This window comes from Oncorhynchus gorbuscha, linkage group LG15, assembly GCF_021184085.1.
Source record: "Oncorhynchus gorbuscha isolate QuinsamMale2020 ecotype Even-year linkage group LG15, OgorEven_v1.0, whole genome shotgun sequence".
Lineage (NCBI taxonomy): Eukaryota > Metazoa > Chordata > Actinopteri > Salmoniformes > Salmonidae > Oncorhynchus > Oncorhynchus gorbuscha.
In genome coordinates, this window is record NC_060187.1 from 37,948,380 (window position 1) to 37,963,111 (window position 14,732).

The 14,732-nt window shown below is 41.5% G+C and overlaps 1 protein-coding gene across 2 annotated transcripts in view; it reads left to right on the forward strand.

Annotated features, from left to right (window-relative positions):
• Positions 1-6,341: 6,341 nt before the first annotated feature.
• The window catches only part of LOC123997081 (E3 SUMO-protein ligase PIAS4-A-like), a 31,476-nt gene continuing 23,085 nt past the window's right edge, over positions 6,342-14,732 (forward strand). Inside the window, exons 1-2 of one of the 2 annotated variants that reach the window (XM_046301073.1) lie at positions 6,342-6,493; positions 13,125-13,503. In XM_046301073.1, coding sequence (XP_046157029.1) covers positions 6,467-6,493; positions 13,125-13,503 — 406 coding nt within the window. In that variant the 5' untranslated portion in view covers positions 6,342-6,466. Of the gene's footprint in view, positions 6,552-13,124; positions 13,504-14,732 lie in introns of both variants that reach the window. The other variant, XM_046301074.1, reaches the window with a different exon arrangement.

Consider the following 14,732-nt stretch of genomic DNA (forward strand, 5'->3'; position numbering starts at 1 on the left):
ATACATTTTCAAGTTCATAACTGTGCACTCTCCTCAAAAATAGCATGGTATTCTTTCACTCTAATAGCTACTGTAAATTGGACAGAGCAGTTAGATTAACAAGAATTTAAGCTTTCTGCCCATATCAGATACAGTGCCTCGCGAAAGTATTCGGCCCCCTTGAACTTTGCGACCTTTTGCCACATTTCAGGCTTCAAACATAAAGATATAAAACTGTATTTTTTTGTGAAGAATCAACAACAAGTGGAACGACATTTATTGGATATTTCAAACTTTTTTAACAAATCAAAAACTGAAAAATTGGGCGTGCAAAATTATTCAGCCCCTTTACTTTCAGTGCAGCAAACTCTCTCCAGAAGTTCAGTGAGGATCTCTGAATGATCCAATGTTGACCTAAATGACTAATGATGATAAATACAATCCACCTGTGTGTAATCAAGTCTCCGTATAAATGCACCTGCACTGTGATAGTCTCAGAGGTCCGTTAAAAGTGCAGAGAGCATCATGAAGAACAAGGAACACACCAGGCAGGTCCGAGATACTGTTGTGAAGAAGTTTAAAGCCCGATTTGGATACAAAAAGATTTCCCAAGCTTTAAACATCCCAAGGAGCACTGTGCAAGCGATAATATTGAAATGGAAGGAGTATCAGACCACTGCAAATCTACCAAGACCTGGCCATCCCTCTAAACGTTCAGCTCATACAAGGAGAAGACTGATCAGAGATGCAGCCAAGAGGCCCATGATCACTCCGGATGAACTGCAGAGATCTACAGCTGAGGTGGGAGACTCTGTCCATAGGACAACAATCAGTAGTATATTGCACAAATCTGGCCTTTATGGAAGAGTGGCAAGAAGAAAGCCATTTCTTAAAGATATCCATAAAAAGTGTCGTTTAAAGTTCGCCACAAGCCACCTGGGAGACACACCAAACATGTGGAAGAAGGTGCTCTGGTCAGATGAAACCAAAATTGAACTTTTTGGCAACAATGCAAAACGTTATGTTTGGCGTAAAAGCAACACAGCCCATCACCCTGAACACACCATCCCCACTGTCAAACATGGTGGTGGCAGCATCATGGTTTGGGCCTACTTTTCTTCAGCAGGGACAGGGAAGATGGTTAAAATTGATGGGAAGATGGATGGAGCCAAATACAGGACCATTCTGGAAGAAAACCTGATGGAGTCTGCAAAAGACCTGAGACTGGGACGGAGATTTGTCTTCCAACAAGACAATGCTCCAAAACATAAAGCAAAATCTATATATATATATATATATATATATATATATATATATATATATATATATATATATATGCCATTATATATATATATATGCCATTTAGCAGACGCTTTTATCCAAAGCGACTTACAGTCATGTGTGCATACATTCTACGTATGGGTGGTCCCGGGGATCTACAATGGAATGGTTCAAAAATAAACATATCCAGGTGTTAGAATGGCCAAGTCAAAGTCCAGACCTGAATCCAATCGAGAATCTGTGGAAAGAACTGAAAACTGCTGTTCACAAATGCTCTCCATCCAACCTCACTGAGCTCGAGCTGTTTTGCAAGGAGGAATGGGAAAAAATGTCAGTCTGTCGATGTGCAAAACTGATAGAGACATACCCCAAGCGACTTACAGCTGTAATCGCAGCAAAAGGTGGCGCTACAAAGTATTAACTTAAGGGGGCTGAATAATTTTGCACGCCCAATTTTTCCGTTTCTGAGTTGTTAAAAAAGTTTGAAATATCCAATAAATGTTGTTCCACTTCATGATTGTGTCCCACTTGTTGTTGATTCTTCACAAAAAATACAGTTTTATATCTTTATGTTTGAAGCCTGAAATGTGGCAAAAGGTCGCAAAGTTCAAGGGGGCAAAGTTCAAGGGGGCAAAAGGTCGCAAAGTTCAAGGGGGCCGAATACTTTCGCAAGGCACTGTATGTCTATGTCATGGGAATTGTTTTGTTTCTTACAACCTCATTCTAATCACATCAGCCTACATTAGCTCAACCGTCCCGTGGACGAGACACCGATCCTGAAGAAGATTTATTAAGGTCAGGTGATTGTTGAGGCCAAGTCATCTGATGCAGCACTCCATCACTCTCCATGGTCAAATAGCCCTTACACAGCCTGGAGGTGTTGGGTCATTGTCCTGTTGAAAAACAAATGATAGTCCCACTAAGTGCAAACCAGTTGGGTTGGCGTATCGCTGAAGAATGCTATGGTATCCATGCTGGTTAAGTGTGCCTTGAATTCTAAATAAATCACTGACAATGTCATCAGCAAGCAATCCCACACCATCACACCTCCTCCACCATGCTTTATGGTGGGAACCTGATTAGGACTCATCAGACCAAAGGACAGATTTCCACCGTCTAATGTCCATTGCTCGTGTTTCTTGGCCCAGGAAAGTCTCTTCTTGTTATTGATGTCTTTTAGTAGAGGTTTCCTTGCAGCAATTTGACCATGAAGGTCTAATTCACGCAGTCTCCTCTGAATAGTTAATGTTGAGATGTGTCTGTTACTTGAACTCTGTTAGGTGCAATCTGAGGTGTAGTTAATTTCTAATTTCTGAGGCTGGTAACTCTAATGAAGTTATCCTCTGCAGCAGAGGTAACTCTGTGTCTTCCTTTCAAATCAAATCAAATTTTATTGGTCACATACACATGGTTAGCAGATGTTATTGCGAGTGTAGCGAAATGCCTATGTGGCGGTCCTCTGAGAGCCAGTTTTATCACAGCGCTTGATGGTTTTTGCAACTGCACTTGAATAAACTTTCAAAGTTCTTGAAATGTTCCAGATTGACTGACTTTATGTTTTAAAATAATGGTGGACTGTGGTTTCTCTTTGCTTATTTGAGTTGTTCTTGCCATAATGTGGACTTGGTCTTTTTCCAAATAGGGCTATCTTCTGTATACCACCCATACCTTGTCACAACACAACTGATTAGCTCAAAAGCATTAAGAAGAAAGACATTCCACAAATACACTTTTAACGAGGCACACCTGTTAATTTAAATGCATTCCAGATGACTGCGTCATGAACCTGGTTGAGAGAATGCCAAGGGTGTGCAAAGCTGTCATCAAGGCAAAGGGTGGCTACTTTGAAGCATCTCAAATATAAAATATATTTTGATTTGTTTAATAATTTTTTGATTACTAGATGATTCCATTTGCGTTATTTCATAGTTTTGATGTCTTCACTATTATTCTACAATGTAGAAAATCAAAAAAATATAGAAAAACCCTTGAATGAGTAGGGCAAAAGTCCAACCTTTTGACTGGTACTGTATGTTGAGTTGAGCATGTTCCAGATAAATGGTTGAACTGAATTCCTGTATCCTGTCTCCCGTCTCGTCATTGTTGAATTGATTAAAGATGTGGTTTTGAAATCTTCGAGAAATAACAATGAACAAACAACAGGCACAATTCCGATATAAACATTTTTTTCTCAAAGATTCAGGAATGTCACATGCACAGATCCGTACACTTGTAACAACTTAAGCATTATGAAACTTCTATTTGATCAAATACGTCTAATCTATCAAAATAGCAATTCCCTTTTATCTTGACCAAATTTGGCACTCTCATTGCCCCCCATACAAAAACCCTCCCTCGGTCTGCTTAGCGCTTATTTTAACTAGGACAGATTTGGAGCGGAGTCGACCCTCTCGCCTCTGTCTCTCTGGTTGTAGTTACTGTAATAGAACAAGGTGGGGCATGCAAACCGTTTTACACCAATGACGTGTATAATGTATACACTGAGTATACAAAACATTAAGAACACCTGCTCTTTCCATTAAATAGACTGACCTGGTGAATCCAGGTGAAAGCTATGATGCCTTATTGATGTCACTTGTCAAATCCACTTCAATCAGTGTTTAAATAATTATTTTTAAGCCTTGAGACTATTGAGACATGGATTGTGTATGTGTGCCATTCAAAGTGGAAATGGGCAAGACAAAATATTTAAGTGCCTTTGAACTGGATATGGTAGTAGGTGCCTGTCTCACTGGTTTGTGTCAAGAACTGACCATCCTACCGATACTCGATTTCGGCGATATCATTTACAAAATAGCCCCCAACACGCTACTCAACAAATTGGATGCAGTCTATCACAGTGCCATCCGTTTTGTCACCAAAGCCCCATATAATACCCACCCCTGCAACCTGTACGCTCTCGTTGGCTGGCCCTCGCTTCACACTCATCGCCAAACCCACTAGCTTCAGGTCATCTACAAGTCCCTGATAGGTAAGGCCCCGCCTTATCTCAGCTTACTGGTCACCATAGCAGCACCCACCCGTAGCACGCGCTCCAGCAGGTATATCTCTCTAGTCACCCCCAAAGCCATTTCCTCTTTGGCCGCCTTTCCTTCCAGTTCTCTGCTGCCAATGACTGGAATGAATTGCAAAAATCACTGAAGCTGGAGACTCTTACCTCCCTCACTAGCTTTAAGGACCAGCGGTCTGAGCAGCTCACAGATCACTGCACCTGTACATAGCCCATCTGTAAATAGCCCAACCAACTCCCTCATCCCCATACTGTATTTATTTATTTATCTTGCTCCTTTGCACCCCTGTATCTTTACTTGCACATTCATCTTCTGCACATCAATCACTCTAGTGTCTAATTGGTATATTGTAATTACTTCGCCACCATGGTCCTTCTGTAGCTCAGTTGGTAGAGCATGGCGCTTGTAATGCCAGGGTAGTGGGTTCGATTCCCGGGACCACCCATATTGTATGCACACATGACTGTAAGTCACTTTGGATAAAAGCGTCTGCTAAATGGCATATATTATTATTATTATTATTATGGCCTATTTATTGCCTTACCTCCCTTTTCTTACCTCATTTGCACATACTGTATACAGAGTTTCTTCAACTGTATTATTGACTGTATGTTTTGTTTATTCCATGTGTAACTCTGTGTTGTTGTTTGTGTCGAACTGCTTTGCTTTATTCTTGGCCAGGTCGCAGTTGTAAATGAGAACTTGTTCTCAACTTGCCTACCTGGCTAAATAAAGGTGAAAAAAAAAGCTGCAGAGTTTTTCATACTCAACAGTTTCTCGTGAGTGCCAAAGGACATCCAGCCAACTTGACACAACAGTGGGAAGCATTGGAGTCAACATGGAACAGCTTCCCTGTGGAACACTTTCGACACCTTGTAGAGTCCATGTCCAGACGAATTGGGGCTGTTCAAGAATGAGAGGAATGAACCACCGGTGGACTATATTGCCCTCGTCTGTCCAAGTTGAAGAACTACTACTACAGCCTGCCTACACCATCCAAGTAGCCTGAATGAGACATGTGATAAAATGTATCATTAAATAGAAATGATTCCATAATAAAAAAATACTGAAGATAATTATGTCATTGTCAAGAGGACATACACCTCCATTTTAATTTACAATACCTTAAGCCAACACTGTAAGTCGCTTTGGATAAAAGCGTCTGCTAAGTGGCATATATAACATGAAGCTGATATTTCACAGAACTGGAGGTTTTGTAAGACACTGACTGTCCTGTGAATGTCATTTTTGCTCAAATGTGAGTGTGTGCAAGCAAACAACTTATGATAAAGCACACAGGAATGGAATTAAAGTAGGCCTACATAGAGCAGAGCTGGGACAATATATATTGTTCCAATTATCTGTTACTTATCACAGTCAGTATGCAAACTTGAGGTGAAAGTCAAATCATGCAAAGATTATATATAAAAGTTTATATTATTCTTTCATTTGATTTTAAACATAAATGGTTTGGGTTTACGATTTCTGTTCTTCAGCACAAATCAAGAAGTTTGAAAATCCAGAAATGGATTACCAGGGGAGGGTGTGAAATCAAGAGAAAATAATTAACACAGGACTGCTCTTATTCATTGGACTGCATTATTAAATCGAGAAGCATGTATAACCTCTCTTCCAATGTGACTTCAGTGCACTACATCTGTGTACTGCATCTTGACTTGGCTCACTGTGAATATTTAGATTATTGTTCAAAATAGATAAAGAGTTTATTCGATATCCAATGGTTCGTTGCATTTCCCGAAGCGGAATATTTCACTCGGACAGGAGTTGATTGGGCCATGCGCTCCTCCCCATTTAACATGTCATGCGTTCCTCTTGTTTTGAATTTGAATTATTTTCACTATGCATATCCTCTTTGATTCGATAGTATAAAACTCAGCAAACTCCAGCGTTCAGCTACTTAGTGGCTGGTTATGTTTTCTTATTAGTGAGGCCTTACATAGATGGGAGGCCTGTCTCTGAGTGTTTAAAAAAAAGTTGAACTGTCACTTTAAAACAATGATGACACGCCTACTTTCAACGTACTCCTTGAAGCTCGTAGTGTGGTTGCGCTGTGATTGGAAGCAGAGAAGCGTCGAGCAGCGAGCGTCCCGTCTGCTTCTCACTGGTGAAGGACTACCTTTCGGCTCTGCCTCTCGCGGGGCTGCTGTACAAAGATGGCGGGCGAACTGGTGGAAGCGATGGTAAGCAGAGATCCGCTCGACCGGGTTGATAGGAAAGGGCCTGCGTGGGAGATGGCCGGTTAGTATGGGAAACTGTAAAGGTTTCCCATGAATACTGTATAAAAGGGTTTAACTTAGTGAAGGTTGATTAATTGGTAGTTATATTGAAACTGGTTTCTCTTCGCCGCTAAGTGCGTCTAGCTAACGTTAGCTAGCAGGGACATAGAAAATGAATGATGAGGCCATAAAAACACTCGCCAGCAGGGAGTCAGTGCGAAATTGTATCATTCAATGTTTATGCGAGAGATTGCATTGAACATTCGGTCCATCCACTGGCACTTTGACTTGTCAATGGACGTATTTTCACTGTTGGGATAACAACAAAGCAAGTGGAGTTAACGTTAGCTTACCCACTAGCCTAGCTTCTTGTCAGACAAGGCAATTGTCAATGCCGCTGTCCACCTCTACACGCTGCAAGCCTGATACACGAGTTGTAGAAATGAACCTGAATTAATGAGATTGATGTAATTAGTTTGCAAGACTTTTCTAACTACACTGAACAAAAATATAAACGCAACAAATATTAGACTGAGTTACAGTTCATATAGGAAATCAGTCAATTGAAATCAATTAATAAAGCCTAATCTATGGATTTCACATGACTGGGAATACAGATTCATCTGTCAGTCACAGATACCTTTAAAAAAAAGTAGGATCGTGGATCAGAACCTGTCTGTCTGGTGTGACAACCGTTTGCCTCATACAGAGTGACACATCTTCACATATAGTTGTTCAGGCTGTGGAAAGTTGTCCCACTACTCTTCAATGGCTCTGCGAAGTTGCTGGATATTGGTGGGAACTGGAACACTGTCGATTCAGAGCATTCCAAACATGCACGATGGGTGAGATGTCTGGTGAGTATGCAGGCCATTGAAAAACTGGGACATTTTTCAGCTTCAAGGAATTGTGTACAGATCGTTGTGACATGGGGCTTTGCATTTCGTGCTGAAACGAGGTAATGGCGGCAGATGAATTTCACGAAAATGGGCCTCAGGATCTCATCAGGGTATCTCTGTGCATTCAAATAGACAATGAACAATTGCATTCTATCAATGGCTATCTTATGCCAGCCCATACCATAACCCCACCGCCACCATGGACACTCTGTTCACAATGTTGACATCAGCAAACCGCTCACCCACAAGATGCCATACACTGTCTGCCATCTGTCTGGTACAGTTGAAACTTGGATTATTCCGTGAAGTGAATACTTCTCCAGCTTGCCAGTGGCCGTCGAAGGTGAGCGGTTGCCCACAACTCTGTTACAACTCCAAAATGCAGTCATGTCAAGACCCAGGTGAGGACGACAAGCACGGAGATGAGCTTCCCTGAGACTGTTTCTGACAATTTGTGCCGAAATTCTTCAGTTGTGCAAACCCACAGTTTCATCAACTGTGGTGGCGTGTCTCAGATGATCCTGCAGGTGAAGAAGCCAGATGTGGAGATTCTGGGCTGGCGTTAAATGTGGTATGTGGTTGTGAGGCCGGTTATTTTTTTATTTAAGCTTTTATTTAACTAGGCAAGTCACACCAACACTACACAAAGAGCGAGACCTAAGACAACAACTTAGCATGGCAGAAGCACATGAAAACACAGCATGGTAGCAACACATAACAACATGGCAGCAGCACAAAACATGGTACAAACATGATTGGGCACAGACAACAGCACAAAGGGCAAGAAGGTAGAGACAACAATGCATCACGCGAAGCAGCCACAACAGTCAGTAAGTGTCCACGATTGAGTTTTTGAATGAAGAGATGGAGATAAAAACAGTGGAGGTTTTTTTTGCAGCTCGTCCAAGCCTCTAGCTGCAGCGAACTGAAAAGAGGAGCAACCCAGGTTCCAATGGATGTGATTTATGATAGAGAAATTAACATTCAAAATTCAAAGGGCACTCGCACATCTGAGCTGACTTTTTTTTTAAGGTGCATGGTAACAGTTGAATAAAATGAGGGGAAAAAATAAGAAACCCACACTTCTCTTGATAGTATCACTTCTCTTTAATAGGCTTTACGTATTGGCCTCAAGGCCTTCGTCAGAGCTTTTGAGTTAAAAAAAAGAATTATGTCGACATGGCTCCACCCACATCTGTTCCATGATTCAAATGGGGTTAGAGTTGAGGGAAAGTAAGTAAGCGTTACCAAAAATAACAATGTGCATTTGATAAATATTAAAATAGTGTGACGTCAGAGTAATCTGGAATGTGGGCATTAATTGATCAAATTTACGATGTAACATACATTGGCATTTCATCATTAAAAACATTCTCTTTGGCTCAGAGTATTATTTATGTCACGTATTATATGTCACCTCCCCCTGTATGATATCTTGACCTTCTCAATGCCACAAAATCTGACGGTAGAAATGTCATATTTTTGGTCATTTAAAATCTACTGGGACTGTATAATCCCTGTCGTTTCTCCTGATTTAAAAAAAAATATATATATTCACAAATTCTCTGGAGAGAACGAGAGGTTTTACCTACATAACACAATCCACATGGACATTTAATCATGTAGATAACATGAGTGGTGGAGCACGTATTGTAATTTATTGGGAACCGTTTTGAACATGAATGAATGCTCCCATTTCAGATTACTCTGTATTGCGCTGTACCCAATGATTTATGAAAACTTGCTTGGTGGGTTGATGTCCTCATTGTGGTTTTACAGATGTGTTTAATATGTTTTATGTACACCCTTTTATTAGAATATTTATGAAATTCACAATGTTATATTTGGTAACACTAACTTATTTTCCGTCGACTCGAGCCACATTCGATGGATGTGAGTAAAGCTGTCTACATAAGGGTGCAAAAAAAAAAAAAAGGCTGGAAAAAAAATCACAAAAGCTCTGGCGAAGGCCTTGGGGCTGATACATAAAGCTTATTAAAGAGCACTGATGCTATCAAGATTAGTGTGCGGGTTTATTTTTTTTCTCTCAAAGAAATAAACATGAAATTCTCTGGTAACAGCTCTGGTGGACATTCCTGCAGTCAGCATGCCAATTACATGCTCCCTCAACATGAGACATCTGTGGTGTTGGACAAAACTGCATGTTTTTTTGTGGCCTTTAATTGTCCCCAGCACAAGGTGCACCTGTGTAATCATGCTGTTGAATCAGCTTCTTGATCTGCACATCTGTCAGGTGGATGGATTATCTTGGCAAAGGAGAAATGCTCACTAACCGAGATGTGCACAAAATTTGAGAAGTATTTTCTGCGTATGTGATCTTTCATTTCAGCTCATGAAACATGGGACCAACACTTTACATGTTGCATCTATTTTTGTTCAGTGTAGATAGTGACTAGCTAGCTACATGCATTGATGGTTCTTCAAATGCACCGATGGTGTTGTGTCCTACACTACTTAAAGGGCGGACCAGTCTAGGTTTTGTTTGCAGGAAAAATATTCTATGCATGGTGTTAGGAACAGAAGGGGCTCATGGGTCATGCTACTGAATTCTAGATGGGAGGGAGGAAAATATTACTTGAAGCAAGTGCACAGACACTATATTTACACAAAAGTATATGTGGACACCTTCAAATTAGTGGATTCGGCTATTATTTCAGCCACACCCATTGCTGCCTGATGTATAAAGTCAAGCACACATCCATGCAATCTCTATAGACAAACATTCACATTAGAATGACGCCATCACACTTTCCAACAAGTCAATAATTAACTTTCTGCCCGGTCAACTGTGAGTGGTGTCATTGTGAAGTGGAAACCTCTAGAAGCGACAATGGCTCAGCCGCGAAGTGGTAGGCCACACAAGCTCACAGAACGGGACCGCCATGTGATGTAGAGCGTAAAAATTGTCAGTCTGCACACAAACTGTTTGTCGGGAGCTTAATGAAATGGGTTTCCATGGCCGAGCAGCTGCACACAAGCCTAAGATCAACATGTGCAATGCCAAGTGTCGGCTGGAGTGGTGTAAAGCTCGTCTCCATTGGACTCTGGAGCAGTGAAAACATGTTCTCTGGAGTGATCAGGCTAGGCCCCTTAGTTCCAGTGAAGGGAAATCTTAACGCTACGGCATAAAATGACATTCTAGATGGTTCTGTGCTTCCAACCTTGTGGCAACAGTTTTGGGGAAGGCCCTTTCCTATTTCAGCATGACAATGCCCCCATGCACAAAGTGAGGTCCATACAGAAATGGATTGTCGATCGGTGTGGAAGAATTTGACTGGCCTGCACAGAACCCTGACCTCAACCCCATCGAACACCTTTGGTATGAATTGGAATACCGACTGTGAGCCAGGCCTAATCGCACAACCTCACTAATGCTCTTGTGGCTTAATGGAATCAAGTCCCTGCAGCAGCAATGTTCCAACATCTAGTGGAAAGCCTTCCCAGAAGAGTAGAGGCTGTTTATAGCAGCAAAGGGGGGGACCAACTCCATATTAATGCCCATGATTTTGGAATGAGATGTTTGACGAGCAGGTGTCTACATACTTCTGGTCATGTGTATTTCAATTTAGCATTAATCATTTGAGTTGACATGCTGAGTGTTAATTTCTTTATACCAGGTAATTATATAGATAGGTCAGTGCACAGCTCTTCAAATCAAATGTTATTGGTCAAATACACATATTTAGCAGATGTTATTGCGGGTATAGCAAAATGCTCTTGTTTACAGACCGATTATTTGACTTATAATTCACTATCACAATTCCAGTGAGTCACAAGTTTACATGCACTAAGTTGACTGTGCCTTTAAACAGCTTGGAAATTCCAGAAAATGATGTCATGGCTTTAGAAGCTTCTGATAGGTGAATTGACATCATTTGAGTCAATTGGAGATGTACCTGTGGATGTATTTCAAGGCCTACCTTCAAACTCAGTGCCTCTTTGCTTGACATCATGGGAAAATTAAAAGAAATCAGCCAAGACCTCAGGGGAAAAAATTGTAGACCTCCACAAGTCTGGTTCATCCTTGGGAGCAATTTCCAAAAGCCTGAAGGTACCACGTTCATCTGTACAAACAATAGTAAACAAGTATCAACACCATGGGACCACGCAACTGTCATACTGCTCAGGAAGGAGATGTGTTGTCTCCTAGAGATAAACATACTTTGGTGCGAAAAATGCAAATCAATCCCAGAACAGCAAAGGGCCTTGTGAAGATGCTGGAGAAAACGGGTACAAAAGTATCTATATCCACAGTAAAACGAGTCCAATAGACAACCTGAAAGGCCGCTCAGCAAGAAAGAAGCCACTGTTCCAAAACCGCCATTAAAAAAAAAGCCAACCTACGGTTTGCAACTGCACATGGGGACAAAGATTGTACTTTTTGGAGAAATGTCCTCTGGTCTGATGAAACAAAAATACAACTGACCATAAGGGCCATCAATATGTTTGGAGGAGAAAGGGGAATGCTTGCAAGCTGAAGAACACCATCCCAACCTTGAAGCATGGGGGTGGCAGCATCATGTTGTGGGGGTGCTTTGCTGAAGGAGGGACTGGTGCACTTCACAAAATAGATGGCATCATGAGGAAAGAAAATTGTGGATATATTGAAGCAACATCTCAAGACATCAATCAGGAAGTTAAAGCTTGATTGCCAATGGGTCTTCCAAATGGACAATGACCCCAAGCATACTTCCAAAGTTGTGGCAAAATGGATTAAGGACAACAAAGTCAATGTATTGGAGTGGCCATCGCAAAGCTCTGACCTGAAACCTATAGAATATTTGTGGGCAGAACTAAAAAAGCTTGTTTGACCCAACTTATTGTGGAAGGCTACCCAAAATGTTTGACCCAATTTAAACTATTTAAAGGCAATGCTACCAAATACTAATTGAGTGTATGTAAACTTCTGACCCACTGGGAATGTGATGAAAGAAATAAAAGCTGAAATAAATCATTCTCACTACTATTATTGTGACATTTCACATTCTTAAAATAATGTTGTGATCCTAACTGACCTAAGACAGGACATTTTTACTAGGATTAAATGTCAGGAATTGAGACACACCTGAGCCAAATACATTTAAACTCAGTTTATGTAAACTTCTGACTTCAACTCTCTATCTATATTGTGTGTGTGTGTAATATATACTGGATACAGTTCCTTTATTTATATATATTTTTGTTGCCTCCTGGGCCCAGAGGCTTCAGCCCCGGTAAACCCCTGCATTAAGCCAGTCCTGCGCCTGGCATCTACTACCATACCCCTTTCAAAGGCACTTAAATATTATATTGTCCATTCACCCTCTGAATGGCCACAAACACAATCCATGTCTCAAGGCTTAAAAATCCTTCTTTAACCTTTTACTGCAGTTGGCTAAATCAGGAAGTTTTTACTATGATTAAATGTCAGGAATTGTGAAACTGAGTTTCATTGTATTTGGCTAAGGTCTATGTAAACTTCCAACTTCAACTGCACATATGAAATGAGTAAAACATTACTAACGTGATCAGTGATTTCATGTACATAGGGCAGCAGCCTCTTAAATTGCATGGTTGATTAACTAGTGTAGGCTACCTTTTTAAAGTTATTGGCACTTGCCGAGCTCAAGGAATCAAGATGGTAATCCAAAACTTCCCCTCTTCCTATCACTCTCTCCTTTGTGTCTTCCCTTCAGAACATGGTGAAGAGTTTCCGGGTGTCTGACCTGCAGACGCTGCTGGCCTCCATGGGCCGCAGTAAGAGTGGTCTAAAGCATGATCTGGTGGGACGGGCGCTGAGGCTGGTGCAGACAGAGTACAGCCCAGAGCTGCTGAAGAACGTGCGGCAGCTGTACGAGTCACGCTTCCCCAAGGCGTCGGGTTGGCTGGCTGCTCGGCGCCCGGAGGGGGTTCCGGTGGCCTACTCCTCCCTCAGCTCGTCCCCCACAGGCACTCAGGGTGCAGACTACCTCAACGGCATCCCCAAGCTGTCCTCCACACCTGCAGCTGAGGTCAAGCTGGTGTCGCTGCCCTTCTACCAAACTCTGGAGACGCTGTTGCCGCCAACAGAGCTAAGTGAGTGATTTTTGTCAGTGAGATGTAGAGAGCTTTCGGTCTAGTCAAGTCCTTGTAGAGAGGCCAAAAAGTTCCTGGTCAGCTCTTATGGTCAGTAAAAAAAACCTGGCCCGCCTTTAGAAAGTTTTCAGACCCCATGACTTTTTCCACATTTTATATTACAGCTTTATTCTAAAATGTGTTAAATACATACAAAATCCTCAGCAATCTACACACAATACCCCATAATGACAAGTGAAAACAGGTCTAGAAATTTTTGCAAATACCTTTTTTGATTTACATACAGTGGGGAGAACAAGTATTTGATACACATTTTGCAGGTATTCCTACTTACAAAGCATGTAGAGGTCTGTAATTTTTATCATAAGTACACTTCAACCGTGAGAGACGGAATCTAAAACAAAAATCCAGAAAATCACATTGTATGATTTTTAAGTAATTCATTTGCATTTTATTGCATGACATAAGTATTTGATCACCTACCAACCAGTAAGAATTCTGGCTCTCACAGACCTGTTTGTTTTTCTTTAAGAAGCCCTCCTGTTCTCCACTCATTACCTGTATAAAAGACACCTGTCCACACACTCAATCAAACAGACAGACTCCAACCTCTCCCCAATGGCCAAGACCAGAGAGCTGTGTAAGGACATCATGGATAAAATTGTAGACCTGCACAAGGCTGGGATGGGCTACAGGACAATAGGCAAGGAGCTTGGTGAGAAGGCAACAACTGTTGGTGCAATTATTAGAAAATGTTAAAGTTCAAGATGACGGTCAATCACCCTCGGTCTGGGGCTTCCATCCTTCTCCTCTCCGCTACCTGGGCTCGAACCAGAAACACATCGACAACAGCCACCCTCGAAGCAGCGTTACCCATGCGGAGCAAGGGGAACAACTACTCCAAGTCTCAGAGCAAGTGACTTTTGAAACGCTATTAGAGCGCACCCCGCTAACTAGCTAGCCATTTCACATCGGTTACACCAGCCTAATCTCGGGAGTTGATAGGCTTGAAGTCATAAACAGCTCAATGCTTGAAGCACAACGAAGAGCTGCTGGCAAAACGCACAAAAGTGTTGTTTGAATGAATGCGTACGAGCCTGCTGGTGCCTACAATCGCTCAGTCAGACTGCTCTATCAAATCATAGACTTAATTATAACATAATACACAGAAATAGGAGCCTTTGGTCATTAACATGGTCGAATCCGGAAACTATCATTTCGAAAACAAA